This window comes from Melopsittacus undulatus, chromosome 6, assembly GCF_012275295.1.
Source record: "Melopsittacus undulatus isolate bMelUnd1 chromosome 6, bMelUnd1.mat.Z, whole genome shotgun sequence".
Lineage (NCBI taxonomy): Eukaryota > Metazoa > Chordata > Aves > Psittaciformes > Psittaculidae > Melopsittacus > Melopsittacus undulatus.
In genome coordinates, this window is record NC_047532.1 from 19,857,901 (window position 1) to 19,878,616 (window position 20,716).

The window sequence follows — 20,716 nt, forward strand, 5'->3', positions numbered from 1 at the left end:
AGTGAAGGTTCTTGATAGAGCTGAGTGTGATGCTCCTTGATGGAGCTGAGTGTGCTGAGCTCGCAGGGCTGCTGTGAAATGTGAGAGAGCGCCCGGCTGCCTTCCTGCATCCCGGTCTGTTGGAGGGGGGGTGTGTGTGTGTGTGTCTAAGTGCTCACCATTTCATAATAATTACTAATGAAATTCTAGATCTGTAATAACATTTTGGATATCTAAAACAAACCATATGCTTGTAAAAGAAAAAAAACAGGAGAGAGAAAAAAAGTGGAAACAGATCAACTTGAAGCCATAAATTCTTGGTAATAGAGGCCTCTTTCACCCCCCCCTCCTTGTGTTTATGGTTGATAGATATTTTTGTTTTTGCAGGAATGTCAACTCTTAATTTCATGATGTATCATGGGCTTAAGAAAATTGAATTTAATAAAGGCAAAAGATGAATGGCACCTTTAAAGGTCCCAACACTTGTCTTTATTAGCAGGACAAACTGCAGGGTCTCCAAACACTGCTTCTCTCCAAATGAAAGTTTAAATGAAAAGTACAGCAGTGTCACAGGTTAAATTTCATTGCAGGACTGGCTAACGTCGTTAGTGAGGAGTGGGGCTGATTTCATGGGGCTGGTATCTGTTGCCTTAGATACCAGTGGAGCAAACACTGCCAGAGACTGGAAAAATCTCTGCTATAGGAAGTGTGCAGATAAACAGCCTTTTGGGAAAGGTCCTTTACCGCTTGCTTCAGAAACTGACCAAATAAGCCCAAAAGAGCGGCTGCGCTTTCTCCCAAGATGAGTTGCTCCTGGGCTTCCACCCCTGCTCCTGGCTGTGTGCTTCCCAAAGACCTGCAGTAATTCTGGATGTTGTTAGATTTTCCACATTTTCTTTTAGTATGGCTTTTTATTTCCTCAGTTTGTCTTAATCTGACCCTCCTGGAAGTGCTTTTTGCCTTTGGTTCTGGGAGGCGAGCGACGCCTTTGTGTATCAGATCAGCAGCAGGGCTGTCTTTCAGTCTCACTTTGCATCCAGCCACTTGATGGCCCCTGAGGATGTTTCTGGTCCCTTAGGGCCGATCTCAACATTGCAGTGCAGTCCTGCTGTGAAATCCAGCCGGTGCATGTCCCTCTCTGGGAGCAGGGATGTTCTTCTTGCTCTGCTGTGGGCTTACCAACTTACATGGTGGGATGCCGACCTAAGGGGCAATGAGCTGGCCCAGCTTGCTTTGAAGGACAGGGTAGTGTTATCTTGGGGTTAAGCCTGGCTCTGTTGTGACATCCTGTCCATTGGCTTCAAACTTTGCAGTGTGTTTTCCTTCTGAACATAAATCTGCTGCTTTCAGAGCCTCTCTGTGGTAGCTCTTTTGAAGGGAGGATCAGCTGTGTCCAGCATTTCTTACTCAGGTTGAGTTTCTCGTGTTTCCAAGGGTCCCCCTGGGGGGTTAAAGCCAATGAGTTTGGCTGCACCACAACAGGCAATCTGGGTGATGCTCAGATATTTCCCCCCTGTGTCCTCCTCTTCCAGCCCACAGCTTGAATTTCATGTCTTTCCAGGGGAAACTTGGTGGCTCCCTGTGGGGTGGTACGGCTGTGGGTAAGGATGCATCCAACCCTCCGCTCTGCCTCAGCCTGCATGGCACAGCTGACTGTGGGGAAATGGTTAAGCCCTGTGTCCTCTGCAGCTTGGCTGCTCCATGTGGCACTGGGCACTTTGGCACTGTTAACACTTCATTTTATTTTCATTCTTTTCCCCTTAACTTTCCATCCCAGTGGCACATGCTCCCCACGTGCCCTGATTTGGGCTGTGTGCCTGCTCCTCCAAGGGGGCAGAGCTGCTCTGCTGTGGCCACAGGCTCTGTCCACCATGGAAATCGGGTGTTTCTCCTAGCTATTGAAATTATTTGTTGTTTCCATTTACCCACCCAGCTTCTTGCCCTCCCCTTGCCTGCCAGCAAGGTGATGTCACCAGCTCATATGTAGGACCTCAGGGTAATTTCCGCCTGTGGGTCATGAAGGTTGCAGCCAGGGTCCAAAACCTGCGTTAGTTCCTCCGCAGCGGCTGCGTTTTCCACATGCTAATTTTACTCACAGGAGTTGGGTTTCTTTTTTTTTTCCTCTTTATTTTTTTATTATTTCTTATTTGTCTCTTCCAGATGTTTTCAGGCAGTTGTTTTTTCTTTTTTTTTCTGGTGTTGTTAAACTAATTCCATTCATGTTTTAAAAATTTATGAAAGCGCTAATAAAAATGTCAAAGTGGTAAAAATGTTAGCTTTTGCTCTGCTTTGATTAAATTTTGCAAACTGTTTTTGAATATTAAAAAGCAATATTTTTTTTATTCTCTCTCCCTCTCTCTCTGTTTCTCTCCAGAAGTGATTTGAGAGGCTTGTTGCATGGATATCACTCAGCAGGCTCATTTGCACTCCAGAACCTTGGTGCCATGGATCTCTATTAAATAACATAGACAAATTATTCTTTAAAGACACCAAACAAATTGTCACTTCTGCTCTTACATTAGACTGGAAGGAGGGAAGGGAGTGGAGAAGGAGGGGGTGAACACAAAGGATTTTATCGCTTTTATTCAGTGGTCGGCTTTTTTAATTTCGTGTATATTTTTTAATATTTGAGAAATCCATCGCAACTGCATTTGTTTAAACTTTTTATTAACAGGTCCATGTAAATTTTTGATTGCTGATTATTCAAATAATTGAACATTCTTCTGATGAAGGAACGTTTTTATTTCCCTATCAGCATAAATTGGCTACAAAGAGGAAGGTGAAGCAGGGCTTGCTACTGTGCTGTATCCCATAGGGATGGATTGGGGGGTGCTTCCAGCTCCTTTCCTCAGCCTCTTGTTGCAGTACCTCTGTTGTGTGTCTGGTGATGTCCTCTAAAAGGACAGCAAGGTGGAGAGGCTGGGGCTGGTTGTGGGGAATATCCCCTGCGATGTCCTCACTAAACAGACATTATCCCACTCAAGTACATCTCCATGTTCCCTGACTGCTGTGTGCGAGTGGTGCTAGACCTGTTCCTTAGGTTAGGCTTAGGCAGTGATACATGCAGTTGCAGCACTGGGCACAGAGACCTCCTTGCTGCACCATCTGCTGTGGTTGTGGCATTGGAGGTGTTCAGTGCTCCAGCACCGCTTTCACACTTGTATTGCAGAGCTCTATATTGGGTTTGGTTTTGTTTGGGACTGTCAGGCCACTCCTTTTACAGCCAGCTTGCTAGACAGGACCATTTCCAGCTTCATTTTCTTATTTGTTTTAAATGAACAGCTGCTTTTCTTTTTGCCCTATTCAGGAAATCATCGAATTCCCAATCCTGAAGCTGAATGGCAGGACGATGGAGATCGAATCCACCTTTCACATGTATGTTCAGCCTGTGGTGCATCCCCAGCTTACGCCCTTCTGTACAGAGGTAAAGTGCAAAGGGAAGCAGGTTTCCATTGCACCAGGGATTGGGGTTTCCTCTTCATGGTGTGGCTGCAAGGCAGTGTGTCATGCCAGCCTCGAGTTAAGGACAAAGGAAATGATCTTTTGTCATTGCAATAGTATGTAAGAACCTCAGTTTGGATTCATAAATAACTCTAGCTGTAATCTGTTAACTAAGATAGTTTTATTTACAGCTGATGAACATGTAGCTGAGTGACCACAAAATAAAAGCACTCGTGTTAGCTGATGCTCAAAATCCTTTCACCTCTCTATGAGCTCTTTGTGACTTTTGCCATGCTGCCCTTCAGTGGGGAAGGTCAAAGAGAACATGGTCAAAGTGAAGAAAGTGTCATACAGCTGCATAGTTCAGAGGCTATAAATGACTCTCCTGTGGGGTTGCCTGTTGGGATTTGATGAGTCCTTCAGAGTGGTAGGATGACCCATGCCTGTATTTTTAAGACTTCCTTTTTGATGTCCTGCTTGTGGGGCACTTGAAATGATTGCTGGGGAAATGGCCTCTTGTTCCTTGGTTACTCTCATTGCTGAGGACAACTGCTCTCGAGCTGCAGCCACCTTTCCCCAAATACAGGCGAGAGGATGAAAGTGGTGAATGCAGTCTCTGAGGGCTCAAAGGAACAGGGGGATAGGGGTTGTTTTTTTGTGGGCTTCTTTTTGGTTGATCAGTAGTTTTTTTTCATTCAGCACAAAAAGTCAGCTGTTTCTGCAAGTGCATTCTTCCTTTGCTGTATCCATCAAAAGAAAGTTTAAGCTCCTTTTCCTTTGGGATTTTTTTCTGACTGCACTGGTTTGATGTTGGGCAGCTCAGTGACTGAAGTACTGACTGTGAGGAGTATCCAAATTCTTCATTCTGTCCCAGTCTCATTGACACTGTGGTGTGTTTTTGCTCTACCTCCATGGCTGCAAGTTTAAGCCCTTGAAGTGCTTGTCCCATGTGTAATAACTTGATGAAAAACGACTCCTCTGTGTTAGGTGGAGTTCCCCTCCAGGACCAGCCAGCCTCTTCCATATTTCCCCATTGTAAAAACAAAATACTTTTTTGGTTTTTTTATTCTCTTGTAACTAAAAACCATCTGAAGGTATTTTATTTAAACTTAAAAAAAAGGCACAAAAAACATTATTCCCCAGAGAGGGGCTTTAAGAAAGCTATAAATGTGTGAAAACAGAGTTACAATGGAAACAGGTTTGCAACCTTAATGCTAGGAGGCTGGACAACTACTTTGGCTCTCTTTATCCCCATGAGACTTACTGGACATATGCTTGTACAAATGTGATAGATCTCACAACTTGCACCTGATCTTGGTGAAAAGCCACGTCGTCTTCTAGAGCAGAGCTCAAAACAACTATTTTGCATGTCATCTAAATTCTAGAAAGACGTCATCTCACTCATTAACTTCCACCAGAATGCTGTTTTTCTGGAAATCCCTCTTTTGCATCCTTCCCCTCCACTGCTAAAAGTTGCAGCTCTGTTCTTGCACAAGATTATGCATGACTTATTTGGTGTGGCTCTCTGAGCTGAATCGAGCCTCCAGCCTGCTGCAGCCTGAGGGCATTGAGAGTGAGTGAGGCATTCAGCCCATCTGATAACGGGCTTCCCAAGGAAGTGGTGGAATTGCCATCCCTAGAAGTGTTCAGAAACCTGTGTAGATGAGACCCTTAGTGACATGGTTTAGTGGTGTGTTTGGCAGTCCTGGGATAATGGTTGGACTTGGTAATCTTGAAGGTCTTCTCCAACCTAGTTGATTCTATGATTCTACAATGCTCTCATATGTGCTGGTTTTTCTGTCTTCTCTTGCTCACAGGAGCCTGGAGCAGATGTTTGTGTCTTCATAGGTTTGTGTCTCCTTTGTGGAGCCCTTGAGTAAGCAAAGCCATGTGCTGGCTCTGCATTTGCAGGAGGCCCCAGGAGGCACATAGGTGTCTTACCTGCAGTGCTGTGCCTCCGACTGTGCTGCTGACCTCGGTCTTGTGTCCATAGCTGGACAAAAATGGGCAGTGCTGAAGCCAGCAGGCAGAACCCCCACCTGTGTGTATTGGTGGCACAAAATGATCCAACTTGCCAGGTTTGGCAAGTTTTCTGTTGTTATTAACAGTGTGTGTTACGGAGCTGGTTTTAATCCTAGCCTGGAAGCCACCAGCCTCTGCTCCTTAGTGCACAGTGTGGCCTATGAGGTCCAGGGAGTGAGACTGTACTAGAGGAGTAACTGGGCTTGTCCCTGAACCCCTTTATCAAAGCCCCAGCTTTGGAACCCTGAGAGGCACAGGTGAGGTGGTTGTACCGAGGACCTCGCTAAACATTTGCAAGAATATCCTTTTCTATTTGCAGCTGCTTTTTTGTGGAGTCTTGTGGCCACGTAGAGAGATCTGTGGGGTCAGTGGCTCCAGCTCTGTACCTCTAGAGTAAATTCCCCTGAGATGCTGTGGACACAGCCAGGATTTGCTCTGCGTCCAGCTCCTGCAGAGCTGATGCCCACACAGCTCCAGCACCTGCCATTGACTTTCAGCTGGTTTCTGTTATCTGAAAAATACCCATTTTGCTAAATGCCAGTAAAGGGCTTTGTCTAGGCACCTCTACTTACAAAGGGTGAGATTTATTGGCCTCTTTGTCTACACAGAAAGACCAGGCCTGATTATCAGATTGTACACCAGAGACAAGTGCTTAGGTAATCAGCAAACTGTCTTGGAGTAGAAATACGATGGTTTCCCAGATAAACTCTGCAAGAAAAGCAGAGGTGTTGACATTACACGGGAGCCTGTCTGCTGTGCTTCTGCTTTCCACTCTCCCCTCCTCTTGCTGCCTTTGCTGTTAAGCAACAGGACTGCTTGGTATAGATTTGTGGGGGGAGGATTATGGGTTTGTTTGATGTTACTCCTGGGGAGTACTTCTCACATCCTCTTTCTTCTTGAAGACAGTAGAGCTTGGGAAGCGTGTCTGCAAGGGTGGAAAGCTCATGGCCACCCTCAAGGTATCCTTTTGGTTAGCTTTTAGTGTGTCTGTGCTCTCCCTGGCTACAAGAGGTTCCTCTGACCCCCCACACCAATGGCCAGGAGCACAGCTTCCAGTGCTGGCTCACCCTCCAGCACTAGCTCAGTCCCCTTTCTCTTGACCTGTTTTTGTAAAACAGCAGGTCACGAGGCTTGGTTTTCATGAGGGGTGTGCTGAACGTTCAGGCAGAGAAGGTGGAAAGTGCTTCCGAGTGGTTAAAAGCTGTTGTTAGGTATATAAAGCTCATCATGCCCTTTCGGAAGATGCAAGTGGTTTGGCTGATGCCCAAGAAGGTTCATGCCAGGAGCTTAAGTGAAAGGTTCCCTCTACACAGAAGGTGCTTGTACAGGCTTTTTCATGGTACTTTGCTCTCTTTTTATGATTAATTTTTATTGATTTTTTTTCCTGAAGGAGCAGACAATAAAAGTACAAAAAGATAAATGCCTTATAGCTTGTTTATGTTCCCAAGTACTGTGTGCTTCTTGGGATCGCCAGGGAAACTTTACAATTGTGCAGTTTTATGCCTTTATACTTTATCAAAGCTGCAAGACCAGATAACACTACAGAAACCCAGTGCACTAGGTTGGGTGTTACAGATGGGTGTAACTGATAATGGAAAGGATCAGAAAGGGTGAGAGAGTAGAAATCTGGTCCCTTTTGAGCACTCTGATCTGTACTGAAATGTACCCATGGAGCAGGTACATCCCTTTGTATTCATGTGGGGCATGAATTTTGTGTGTAAGTGTGCTTAGTGATTTGTCCTTGTACAGATAAGCTGGTACGTCGCTTGGCCTGGTGGGGATGCAGTCTTGGTCAAGATCAAGCCATGACTCTTTGGCAGGACCTCTGCATCCATCTTCCCATCCCTCCCTTCTCCTGACAGGAAATGTCTGAATGAGGCAATTTCACCCTGTCATCCCATGGCCATCAGGGGTGCACCGCTGAACAGATGCAGTTCTGAAGGTGCCAGAGGTGGCAGAAGCCATTTACATCACTTCTGGCCATGATACCGAAAGGTTACCTTTCATCCTTAGTACAGGAAAGACATGGACCTATTGGAGCAGGTCCAGAAGGGGGGCACAAGATGATCAGAGGGCTAGAGCACCTCTTCTGTGAGGAAACACTGAGAGAGTTGGGGTTGTTCAGCCTAGAGAAAGCTCCAAGGAGACCTAATAGCAGCCTTCCTATACGTAAATGGGGCTTATGAGAAAGATGGGGATAGACATTTTAGTAGGGCCTGTTATGACAGGACACAGGGTGATGGTTTTAAACTAAAAGAGAGTAGGTTCAGACTAAGTATAAGTGAAACAATAAGGAAGGCGTTTTTTCTGATGAGGATGGTGAAACACTGGACCAGGTTGCCCAGAGAGGTAGTAGACTCCTCATCCCCAGAAACACTCAAGATCAGGTTGGATGGGGCTCTGAGCAACATGATGTAATTGAAGATGTCCCTGCTCACTGCAGGGTAAGTTGGACTGGATAACCTTAGGTTCCTCTGTTAACCTTTAAAGACCCCTTTCAACCCAAACTATTCTGTGATCCTTTCCCAAAAGCTCATCTTTGAGCTACTTCCAGAGGTTTAATTTGAGCTACCCTCTGAGAGGCAGAGCCAGCACTTTGCAGTAGGTGAGCTGTCCACCTCTGCCAGACGATGGAGAGAAAAGCAAAGCCTAGCCAGTGAACCTTAAAAACTGCTGTAAAGGGACATGCATTGATCTCTCAAATCTGTTTGCCTCTCAGACTACAGCAAGTCTGTAGGTAGCAGCTGTTACTCAATTAAAATAGAGATTAATATAAAAACAGTTTCTGGAATATAAAAGAGTGTCTGTGTCCCTCCGCTTCCTTAAAATTCCACCTCGTAATGGCTTGATGAACTTGAGAAACCCACGTAAAGGAACTCTGCATTCTTAAAATTAAAATACTTTCCCTAAAAGGTATATATTACCATTCCGTGGAAGTCACTATGAGAAAATAATCTTTCCACTTACAGCTTATTCGGTGAGTCAGGTATTTGGTATTCATTAAATGTAATTATAGTTTAATTGGAGTTTAATCTCTTTTTTTTTTTTCCTTCCTTCCTCCCTCCAAGTTCAGTGCTGTAAGCCAAGAAGCCAAAGAAACAGAAAGGTAGAAACCATTGAGCTTCTTTCAGTTGCCACACATTTCATAAAGCAGAGCCCTGTGGTTTGTGAGTGGCTTATGTTCTATGAGTAGGTTGAACTGGTCTACATGGAAGAGTTACTCCTAGGTGGTGGTGGTGGGGCTGTCAGCACGTCTCAACAGGATGCTATGGCTTCTGGAGGCTGGGATACACGTGCAGGCAGCAGGGCATGCTCCTAGGCTGTGTCTGACCTTTGTTTTATGAAAACGTGTGAGATGTGTAGCTTCAGGAAAGTGCCATATGAAGTGAAATCCTGTAGTGTGCACTTGTTTTAATAATGATTTTTTTAATTACTTGGGCATTGATGGCAAGCTACTGACCTCCAATATTCAATATGTTAAAAGACAGGTTTGTCAGTTGGAAGGCAGGCAGAAAAAATATCTATTTTCCATACGCCTCAAGCTGTCCTGGGCAGGCACAGGCAGAGGCCCATGAGACTGCATCTTTTTATGCTTGTGTCTAGCTTTAAACAGCCGAGCAGTGTGGATACAGTCAGGACTATCTGTTGGCAGGACCTGCTCCTAAGGAAGCTCCTGAAAAAACAGAGCAGACCAGCATTCTGGAAGAAAGTGTTTTTCTTCAGATTTCATTCCATTTTAAATACACTTTTGAAATGCAGAGGGATGCTGTGATGGGCTGTGGGAAACCATGTGTGCTGGCTGCCCAGCACAGGGAAGTGTGGCTGGGTCTCACTAACCAATGCTGGTCTATTCTGTTCATCTAACACTGCAATTCTGGTGTCACTGCAATAGCAGGGGAATGACCAGAGACTCCTGTAGTTACCACTGCCCATGGAAGTCAAGGCAACATCAGAACTGGTGAAATGCATGTTGAGCAAGGGCAGCATTTTGGCCATCATGCCAGTATATGAAGCAGAAAGCACACTGCTCCCCAGGTTGACCCTGCCCTGCTGACAGCTTGCTGGTTTATGATGTAGCCCCCCTACATCTCTGTGTCTGGGACACATTTATGCCCTTGCCCGTGGCTGGGGTAGCTGCCAGGGTCACTCTGCTGTGGCTGGCTCCACAGCAGTGTCCATGTGGGTCACAGGAGCATGTTTTGGTTGCAGCGAGATGGACAGGAGAGGAGACCTCCCTGATGATCTTTTGAGCACTTCCCTGACTCCTGCTTTCTATTTGTCTCTCATTTCAGCTGACTGGGATTATTCAAGGCATGGTGGATGGGCAGCCAAGCCTCCAGCAAGTGCTTGAGGTAAGCAAAGTAACCTTTAGTTCCCGAACTCTGACCTCTGGTCCTGTCGTCCCCTCTTCATCTCTTTCCCTGCATCCTCCCCTTGCTGAGAATCGAACCGCGTAATTTGACTATGATTACAGCTTCATTAGAATAACATTTGCTGTCACGTTGGTGACACGCTGCTGAGAGTATTGAACCATTGATCTGTCATCTCCAGCTGTTCATGTCAAGGGTGCTGACAAGATATCCAAACTCCTGCCAGTAGACAGGAAAAGAGGCGATTCTTGCTTAAGCCAGTTTTAAAGCACCAGGACATTGCTTGAGACCACTGCTCTGGGCGCTTCTGCCTTCGTTTTCCTTCCCCTCCCTCAGTGCTTTATTAAATTATTTTATTTTCTACCTATTTAAATGCTCAATAATACATGTAGTATAGGAAGAAAATGCCTCTAAAATCTAATCTGGAGGATATGCAGATACAGCCCTAATAATGCCATCTACTTAATGCTGAATTCCTACAGCATTTAGGGCTTAATTAGCTTGGAAGTATTTCTCCATCAATAGCTTTTGTTGGTAGTCAAATAGCGAAGGAAACCTCCTCAAGCAGAGCCTGCTTAGGCTGCAGGTTGGTGTTCGATGCATTGTCTCTGTCAGGATTTCCACTGCTGTGTTACCTAATTGTTCCTAATCAGAATAATTACAACAATTGCTTATCTGAGGAAATCAAATTAAAGGCTTTAAAATCCTCTGTGGAGACAGCATTTCATGGGTGCTCACATCGGGGAATTTAGAAAGGTTACTGCTGCTGTCCCTTGCTCTAGAGAGCCTCCTGTAGGGCTGGCTGGAAGATCCCAGCAGCCCAGGGGAGGGAGAAGTGTGGATGAGCAGCTGGATGTTGCTTTGGGGAGCTTTACTCCAGAGGTCTGTTGTACAATCAGTCACAGAATGAAGCCCTGTCCTCTGCCAGAAAGGCTGCAGGAGTGACAAGAGGTCGAAGATGGTGCTCTGCAAAGGTGACATTCTGTATCCATGCAAACTCCCAGCTCTCCCTGGGCTCTCCAGAGACCATGTAGCAGCGATGCATGTCTGTAAGCACATGGATGCCTGTGCCTGCTTCCCCAGGAGAGCCCTCTTTGCCTGCATGGGTGAATGTGCATCACTGCTGCACTGTTAGAGAAAACGGTTCTCATTCTGTTTCTACAGGAGCTTCACGGAGTGTGGAAGCACTGAAAACGTGTTGATACAGCAACGTGTTTCTAGGTTAAAATGAGTTTTGTGTCAGGCAGCTTCTGGGGCATGCTGATTTCTTCAGAAGCAGAAGGTGTTGCGCAAGGGAAAAGAGGAGGGATTTCTCTTGCTGAAGCACTGAAAATGCTGCTAGTGAGGCTGTGTAATAGCAGCTGATAGCCTGTCACCTGCCACTGGAAGATTTTGGGCATGTCATTTGCTAGTTTTAGCTGGAATAAGTGTCTGTGCAGGGGGTTTAATCTAGGTTAGTACCTTCTGGTTAATCCCTGAGGTGGATATTCACCCTCCAGATTAATGTGGCCTATTTCTGAAGTGGATCCAGAACATATGTCCCTATGGGAAGTTGTTCAGGAGCAGTGGATTCACCTTAAATCCACACTGTACCCTCAGCAAACATCTCCTTAGAACTGCTAGGTGGAGAGATCCAGCCTGCAGAGGAAGGGAACATATGACTTGTCTTGTTAGTGCCACACAGTACCTGTGTTTGTCCAGCTCTTCCATTTCTTCCCCTCTCACGTATCTCCTCGAGCTATCTGAATTTGAACATGTGAGAAATGCTGTAGGTGAGGGATGTTGTCCCAGGATGCCCATATTTTCCCCTCACTGTGAGCCCGTTTGGTACAGGGAGAGGAAACGTGGAGGAGGAATGCCAGGTAACAGCCCTGTTGTATTGTCCCGTTAATGCTGCACAACTTCCATCCCTCCACAAGTAGAGCTGCTGCAGTGTCTGATAAGATCATCTCTGCTCTGGTTGCCTGATGTCTCCTATCAGAAATCTTCAAAGGTCCAAACGTGCTGTTGTTGAGATGGCAAGCAAAGAGAGAAGAGAGAGAGGGAAAGGGTGGATAAGATCACAATTTTCTTCTCTCTTGATTGCAAGCAGCTTATCTGAGTGTAACTGTTGTGGCTCGGCCTGTCTGCAAAACTCATCCCCTTTTCTTGCCTTCCTTTCAGAGGGTTGACGAGTGGATGGCAAAGGAAGGCCTCTTAGATCCCAGCGTCAAGTCGATTTTTGTGACCTGCGGAGACTGGGATTTGAAAGTGATGTGAGTATGGAAGGGGAGGGAGATTTTCCTGGGCTTTATCACTCCATGCGTGGCTGTAGTGTGCACATCTTTGTCCTTACAAGCATCCAACTGTCCCTAGCCTTTGTTTCTTAGGGGAATCATCATTTGCCATGCATAATTTGGAGTAGAGGGTTTTTTAAGAAGACAGGCGGGTGCTGGGCATAATGCAGGATCACTGCCTAGAATATTCCCTAAAGCAAATTAATCATTTCAGAACCCCAAGAAAGGTTTAAACTGGAGCTTTGTGATATTGCGCCTTTTATCCAGTACTTTCCAAAGGGATGTATATTTCTGAGTGCATAGATGGAACTGTGTGTCTGTACACCCAAATCAAGCAATGATCCTTACCTGACCTCCTCATGCAAGGCTTTCTCTCTCTATCATCTTGGCATACTAACTGGATGTGAATCACAGAATAGTCTTCAGAAAAAAAAGTAAAAGCTGAGTTTGGCATGCTTCATCAGTGTTCTTCCTGCTGAGGTCATCTTCATCAGCTGGGCAACTGTATCTGGAGAGTACCAGGTGGAGACCTGCACTGGGATCTGCAAAGTGTCAGTGTCTGTGTGTGTTTTGTTGTGAAAATAGACCACCAACCTAAACCTGTTATTTAAAAAAACAGAGTTAAGTGACTAAGAATGGAATTAGTCTAATCTGTAAGGTGTTGCAGATCAGTGCCACGTTGTGCTGAATTCACTTGGATTCCTATATCTTCATTTCCTCAGAGTGCTGGATAAAGATTCCTGTTGTTATCACACTGGTAAAGCATGGGCTTGACACATCGAATGCTAAACTGACATCCACAACTCGTTAGTAGTGTTTCTTAGTTTTCACAGTGACATTGGTTTTCCCAAGTCAGAAACCTAAATAAACTGCACACAGGCTGGGAGCAGCCAGCACCAGTTCTTCCTTGCAGAGTGGTCTTTGTAGAGTGGCAGTTCCCTGCCTCTTCTTGGTGTGATTAGTGAGACATGAGATATGAGGAGCCAAGCAGTGGTACAATCACTAGTGGAGATAAGAAATTTCCTATGCTCTAGACAGGGGTGTGATACTGAATCAAAATCTGTGTCTCTGCTGGAGCCATGTCCAGAGCTGGTATATATTGCCAGTTCCTGTGTTACTGGTTTAAATTAAGAGTGAGGCTTATTTTTTCTTTAGATAGCATGTTAAACTTTTATTAGAGACTGTCACAGACACCTGCAGGGCTGTGCTAAACTTCTGTTTCTCATCTGTTCTTTTTCCTCGGTTCTTTACTCCTGTATCGCTGTTCTAAGAGTACAGTTTAGCATTGTTGGTGATGGCTGTGAGGAAGAGTTATCTTTCCATCCTTTCTCAGTGGAATAGCAAGGCTCCAAGATAATGACATCCTAACTTGGTGTCTGTATGGAGTGAACTACCTTCTGGATGTTTGGCTGTTGCGGGTTTTGCTTCAGAGTTCTACACTGGGCAAATAGAGGTAAAGGTGAGCCTCATTTGTGGTGAGCTGTAGGGGCTGCGGGGTGAATTGACGCAGCAGGACATGCAGCTCTGAAGCAGAGATGCTCAGTTCGCTATTTGCAGTGGTCTCTCGCATGGATTGTGCCTCACTAGTCAGCTGGAAAAAGAAGACTCCACTCCTGGCCATGAGGTTGCAGCGAGTGGTTTGTTTCTCCCTCTTCCTTTTAAAAAATTTTTTTAAACCATTAACTTCAGAATTCAATCCTGAAACATCTTCAGGGCAAAGCAGCAAATAGATGTCGTGTTTCCAGCCACATGGATAGCGGGAGTCTGGCTGCAGCTGCTTGGTGAGTAGCACATCACGTCGCTCCGTCGCCGATTGGGTGCCGCAGTGTGTAGCGTCACATCTGATTAGAGCCATGCCAATGACTGAGGCTTGAGTGAGGACTCCCTGCCAGCTCTCACTAGCCTCATTTCCCATTACTTTTATCCATCACCACAAATGCCGAGTCTCCCTCCTGAACTAATTAAGTTTGCGTGTGCTTAGACACATTGCCAAATAGGGTTTAGCAAAGCAGAACTGAGCATCTCTTTTTAAAGAGGGAACGCAAAGAGCTGAAGCAAGGCTGTTCAGACAGGGAGGTAGAGCCTCAGAGATGTGGAACATCTAGGAGATATTCCAGGGAATCGCCCCATGCTTCCCTACAAGACTTGTGGTGTAGCTTGTGCCCTTTGCTACTGTGTTGAGACTGCACACTGGGCACAGAAGGCACTGGGGCAGTGGAAGGGAGGCAGTGCTGCTTATCCACATTTGGAGGAGTGTTGGTGAAAGCACTGCGTGGTAGAAATCCACTGTATTCCAAGGAATTCAGGACAATGAGGTGAGTGCAGTGCTTCCTGGCTTAGGGAGCAGCGCCTTCGGACAGGTCCATCTCTAATTCTGATGCTCCTTTTCTGACCTTCCTTAGTATTGACGGTGAAGCAAGCTGCAGTCCTCTTACCCAGTGTCTGCTTTGATTTGAAGTTCCTCTTGTCCACTGTACTTAGCTCAGCCGTTGGTGGAAAACCATGCAGCCTTATTCCTGGCTTCTCCAGCAATGACCTGGGCATGTAGTTTGGCTTCTTTCTGCATGTATTGTTGAAGAGCTGAGGTGTGGTGTCTTCTGGACAGGGCTGTCTACTGTGAGTGCTTCCAGTAGGTGCCAGAGCACTGGAAGGCACAGTGGGGTGAGTGACCTCGATGAGGAGAGTGCCTGGAACAAAGAGGAGGAATCTACAAGCCTGTCAACAATGGATGTAGAGACAAGGTGGGGAAATAGGTCTGTCAAAGCCAGGAGTTGTAACACATGCAACACTCCTAACTCAAAGAAGAGCACCAGAGGAATAGTGATTGTCAAGGTACTGCTCTCTGCTGATGGGGTCTGGCAGAATCCTGACTCTGCAAGATTCAAGATGCAAACAGCTGCTAAAGGACCAGTGAAGCCTCTTGGCTCGGGGATCTTCAAGGAATAAGGCACTGTGTGGCTACAGACTTTATTTCTCTTGAGCCTTGGATATTTCTTGGAAGATGGAGCACTAGTCATAAATTGGTGGGTGCCCAGAAGAGGACACCATGCATCTGGGAAAGGCTCATGGAAGTTCAGCATGAGTTGAGGTCCTCAGACATGTTACCAAAGGCTTTGTCATGGGTGTGGTGCACCATCAGAAGGATTGTCCCTGTTGGAAGGATTTGGACACTGTTGGAGAGAGCCTATTGCATGAGAGGGCTCAGAAATGGAGTGCTGATCCTCTACTGGCTGTGCTTGCATCAACCATCTTTCAGCGCTCGGTGTGTGTGTGTGTGAACCAGGCTGGAGTCGGGGAGACAGCAGCTCTTCTGCCAGCCCTCCCCTTCCCTCTTGTTAAGATGCAATTTCTTTAATGAGGAAAACCTCTTGAGTAGGAACATCACCTTTCTGAAGGCTTGTCCTGACAAGGCAGTTCAAGCCGACAGAGCCGCATATCAACTTCAGCAAATATCAGTCACTCATTACAGAGACTCTTCTCCCCCCCACCCCCTAGCAACACCCCTCGTTCCTAGACAAGGGAATGAATCACACTCCTGCTCTTGAATACATCATGACAAGTCGTGGTTCTAATGAGAGAGGGCCATTCATTCTGGGTGGAAAGTTCCCTGTGTCGACACAGAAATGTTATTAATTAAAGAGAGCTACCTGAAGCAAAAGATGAAAGGAGCACCAGACCTGCCAAGCTAAAATATGAGTGGGGATACAGCCTCGTTAGGCACACGGTCCTCGGGCCTCCGCATGCTCAGTGGGAGGATGGATTCCTTTAGCCTGTTGCAAGGAGCTATCCTCCAAGTTTAACAGCTTCAGGGATGGATTCAGATACCTGGCGTAGTCCACTTTAGCGCTTGAACCTCATCCTGCACCTAGGGTAGAACTGCCACTACTCATTAAGCAAATTGCATTGATGTGGCATTGGGTGGTGAGGGTTACATGCCTCTGAAGGGCTGAGGGAGCTACCGACTGCAGGAGACAGTTTTAGTGGAACAGGGTACTCGGTGTCTGCTGGGGTTGAGCCCTTGTAATGAAAGCTCTTTAGTGTGTTTTATCTCCTCTGAAATGTCAAATTGCCTCCCTCCATGTATGGAACTGGTTTGCCTGCTCTTAAGCACAATGTGAAATAATCTTGGCAATCAAAGAAGCATTTTTACTACGTGTTCATAGCTACAGAGCTGAGGTACCATGAGGTTAAGTGATGTGCCTGTGGTTGTGTGGGCAGGCAGAGGCAGAGAAAGGAGCTGAAGCCACACAAGCTGATTCTTGGACCTTATGCCAAAAGCATGTTAATCCTCCTTCCAGTTTTGGATCATTCTGCAAATGCACTGAACATAGGTGTAGGCTTTAGTCTGTATATCCTGGCATGAAGACACTTGTACTACACTTACTGTGGCTGATCAGAACATCCTAATTTATGTCTTTACAGGAAACTACTGCTTCGAAGTTTTTTATTTTCTTAAGTAAGTGTTAAAAGGCAAGTACTCTCTAATATAGTGATAAAACACAGTGAAGTCTCTTGAAATGTTTATAGCCCTTGGTGCTCTTCCTAGGTTGCATATTAGTAAATTCTGAGCAGTAAATTATACCATTGCTTAATTTTATCTCACTGTTTTAATTCTCTCTTTGCAAGTTACACAAGCTGGGAGGATGCTTGCCTTCCTAGGCCAGTTTGCAGTGTGGCAATGCGTTGGTCTTTCCAGCCCTCTGTCCTAGAGGTTTGGTTTGAGATCAGCCTTAGGCAGAGAATGAAAGAAGAATTGATGGTGTTAGCCTCCCTTGTGATGCTGGTTTTTATCTCAGAACCAGGAGGGGATTGGTAGCTTCTGCCTGGGGGAGAAATTACAGCCAGCCACTGGATGGAGTGAGTGGGACTGCTTGGGTAGCTGTGGGAAAGGCAGGAGAAGGCAGAGGATGGACTGGTTGGGTGGCAGCAGGGCAGGAAGTATGTTCAGAGGGTGGCTTTGAGAGTAACTAGAAGGAGCTTGTAACTGAAATATAAAGTAGTAATCTGTGTTTAAAGATTAATAAAACAATTTGTTTCCAACTGAGATCTTCGATTATCTTGTTAGATTTGCTTTTAGTGGGGATCGTTTTGCTCACCAAGTCTGTGGTCTGTATCCTTGCACAGTGACATTGCCTGAAGGAAGAGGGTGGTGTGAACTACAGTGAGGGACAGGACTGAGTATCCAGGGTCAGGAACCTTTTGAGTCAGCTCTGCTGATGGAGTCGTTCATGTAATTACATCCTAAAGTGCTTTGCCAGAGCTAAGCAGGGGAGCCTTGTGAGCATGCTCTTCTCTAGCACTTACAGGGAGTAGCACTGACCCCATTCACTTCTGCGACCCTGCAGTCCAGATATTTGTTTTTAAAGGAAATGATATCACTTATGCAAAATAAATTTTAGGTTTTAAGATTCCCCCATCTGTACACTCTCATTTAAGATGACTGTAGCACACTTTTGTTATCCTTCTGTAGCAGTTCCCTTGTCTGTCTCCTGTTCTTGCCTTTGTTTGAAATCTGTTGGTTGCATGAGCTCCTGTGAATTGTTTGAGATGTGTGATTCTGAGAATGCCTTTGGGTTAAGCTTTGGACATGAAATCTTCGCAGAGGGATCATCATGCAATGGACTGTCACCTTCAGGTCTGCTAGTTGTCTGGCACGTCATAGCAAAGACATTTTTCATAGTCAGGGCTGTAGTGGCCACAGATTTATTGAGCTGTGATGCCCGATGCACTCTGGGGAGCACAGACTCTGCTGCCTGGGAATTAGGACCAGAGAAGTTGGAAAGAGCATGAAAGATGGTGGAGAAACTTAGAATAAATTTACAGTGTGTGAGGGAATGAGACAGGCATTGCATCGAGTACTTTATTTCCTGCACTGAACCGTTGGGATGGGGTAATGAATAGAGAAGGTGGATTTTCCATCCCTGGGTAACTTAACTAGAGCTGTATTTGGAAACAGTCACACTGAACTGAATGCAAGCCGCTGGTCTTGGTGTCATCTGCTCATACCTTAAGGAACCATAATTCCCTCTGCATCAGCAATCCCTAAGGTGGATTTTGTGTGCAGTGAATTCAGGCAAAACGGTTTCAAAATCAATGGATCTATAGTGGATATTTGGTAAAAAGTACACCCTGGCTTCTGTCTGTATGTGAGATAGCAACTCAGCATCGTGGTTATCCTGTGCCGTGGAGAACTGAAAAGCTGGTTGGCTTGGGGACTCCGGAGGATAAACCACTGGAGGTCTGTTTGCCATCTGAATTTTGTTGTCTGAGGCATGTGTGAAAAATAGGATTAGCTTCACAAAGTGTGAGTTTTCTTTATTACTTCAAAAAGCTTAATTTTTCTAGTCATAGACAGCTGTAGTGTTTCATGCTGGGGCTAAAATGTCAGCTGTCTTTCTTTAGATCTCAGCTCTTCTTACTTCCCAGCCGAAGCAAAGCCAGTTGTATGTTGGCATCAGTGCTGCCCTCCCAGTGGCTTGGCTGGGAATGATGCTTTCATGGCTTCTCTGCTTAGAGAGGTCTTCTTGAAAAATACTGCCAGCCTGGGAGCAGCAGCGTCCTTCCCCTTCCACTTGCTCTATTGTGTGAATCAGTAGCTTTCTTGAAAGCATTTTATTTTGTTTGCATGTTTGTTTCCTGTTGGGAGCCATTTTCCTGGATGGGTTCAGTCCCTTTCCTCCTGAAGCTGCTGGCTGGCAAAGACCTACTGGGCCATCTTGAGGTCATCCCTGGTATTTTCCCTCCAGCGTATTCTCATGTGCCTTGTCCAGCGACTCTGCATCCTCAGGAGTGGATGCCTGGGTGTGTGCAGGACTCTTGGGAGGATGCTGGAGCTGTGGACTAACTTTTTGAGCTAAGTCCATTCCAAACTGGAGTTGTCTTTTCCTGTGTGTTTGGTGAGGGTGCTGCCCTCAGCCTGGAGCGCTGAAGATTGCTCTGGACCAGGTCTCGGCAATGATGTGGGGGATGTGGAATTGGTACTAGAAAAAAGAGCAGAAAAGAAGAGTTTGGGGCAAGAGGGCTGAAGCCGTGGTGTGATGTGCTGGCAAGGCTGTGTGCCAGAAGCTCATACAGCCAAGGACTTCATCCTGCCTTGGTCCCACCAGCTTTGTTTGCCTCTCTTTGAGCAGGGCTTTCTCCTTCACTCTGCCCAGCATCTACATTCTGGAAACCCCCCGTTTTCCCTCTGTAGGTGCTTCTTGGTCATCTCTAACTTTCCTGCTTCAGTCTTTCCGCCTGGGTGTTGATCCAGGTCTCGGTGTTGACTGTTGGCCAGCGTCTGAAGGTGCCTGGGCATCAGCTGAGTTCAGCTCCTTGTCCCTGCCTGGAATCATGTGTGTCCCCACAAACCAGGCAGAGGGAGGAAGCTGGTGGGAGGTTGCCAAGACCTCTCCTCCAGCTCGCTGTGCTCCCAGCTCTGAAGAGAACTGTTACATTTTATGGACCATTTAGCTTCCCAATGGTGATCCTAATCCTTCACAGCATGTATGTGCCATTTCTTGGTTATTAAAAGGACCCCTGAAAAGGAGCTGCCCTCCAAGTCAGTGCTCCTCCATGCAGTTAATTGCAGGAGGGTTGTGCTTAGACTGTGAGGCTTAATATTTCCAAACTCTCCCTGTGCTAAGAAGGTGAATTAATACCCAGGTTTTCCCTGTGGCTGCAGGGAATGACCCTGATGTACCCTTAGTAAGCAGGCAGAGGAAGAATGCTTCTGCCAGGAGTAATTCAGACTTGGAGTTGCTCTGGAGGAAGTCCACTTGCTTTTTATATAGAGATCAAGGGTGCTTTAAGGGCTGGCTAGCCAGGTGTCTCAGTCTTTCATCTCTATATCCTTATATTGTGTGACACTTCAGGTGCCAAAATAGCTTCCATTCCTTGGGGGCCCAAGCAAGCTCCCTGCTTCTTGGGAAAGGAGTGATTACCTTGGACGGACAAGTCAGCCAAAGGATGGATGGCTGTGGTTGCACAGCAGGTGTGAGATGGATGGATGGGAGGTGGTTCAAGGGGAGGTTCTTGTCAAGTCACACGCTGTGTATGGTAAAACAGAGACTGCAAGGCTGTGTAATTCAGGAGTGAGGAAGCTGCAAGGTCCCCTGGCATTGTGAAATGCCAAGTGAAATGTTACTGCCACACGGAGCACAGCAGTGTGTCGGAATGAATGCTGGTGTAGGGAGAGCGCATATGGCTGGTGTGGAGGGTTAATGTGTGTGAGGGTGATAGGCTTAGGCAGGGGTTTGTCATCAGGGTTGCCATGCTTGGGAAGTGCGGTCTAATGGCAAGACCACATGAAAAGAAAGTGGAGCTTGCAAGGGGAGCTCTAAAAGTCATCAGTTGCTGAGGTTTCTTTCTGTTTGCTGCAGGCCTGAAGCAAATCGCTGGCTTAAGGGGCTCTGAGCACCTGGATCTTGCAGTAGATTTACTGGTAAGGTGAAATTAGGAGGGGGCTAGGTAATTAATTCCTCTTGCTGTGACCAGGATGGGCGATGATTCTGACTTGCCACTTCTCCTCAGAAGTTTCTTCAGAAGCTGGTAGGGACTCTGGTTGTGAAACCCAGGAAGCAAAGAGGATCCCTGGGTGCCTGACAATTCCTTTTCTCTGCTGGCTCTTTCTCGCAGGCAGCCTCAGGC

At 46.3% G+C, this 20,716-nt stretch overlaps 1 protein-coding gene across 3 annotated transcripts in view; it reads left to right on the forward strand.

Moving 5' to 3' along the window:
* Window positions 1–20,716, forward strand: part of ERI3 (ERI1 exoribonuclease family member 3) — a 129,266-nt gene that overhangs the window by 18,989 nt on the left and 89,561 nt on the right. For all 3 annotated transcript variants that reach the window (XM_034063608.1, XM_034063609.1, XM_034063610.1), the window contains exons 3-5: window positions 3,287–3,403; window positions 9,735–9,794; window positions 11,976–12,067. In XM_034063608.1, coding sequence (XP_033919499.1) covers window positions 3,287–3,403; window positions 9,735–9,794; window positions 11,976–12,067 — 269 coding nt within the window. The remainder of the gene's footprint in view (window positions 1–3,286; window positions 3,404–9,734; window positions 9,795–11,975; window positions 12,068–20,716) is intronic.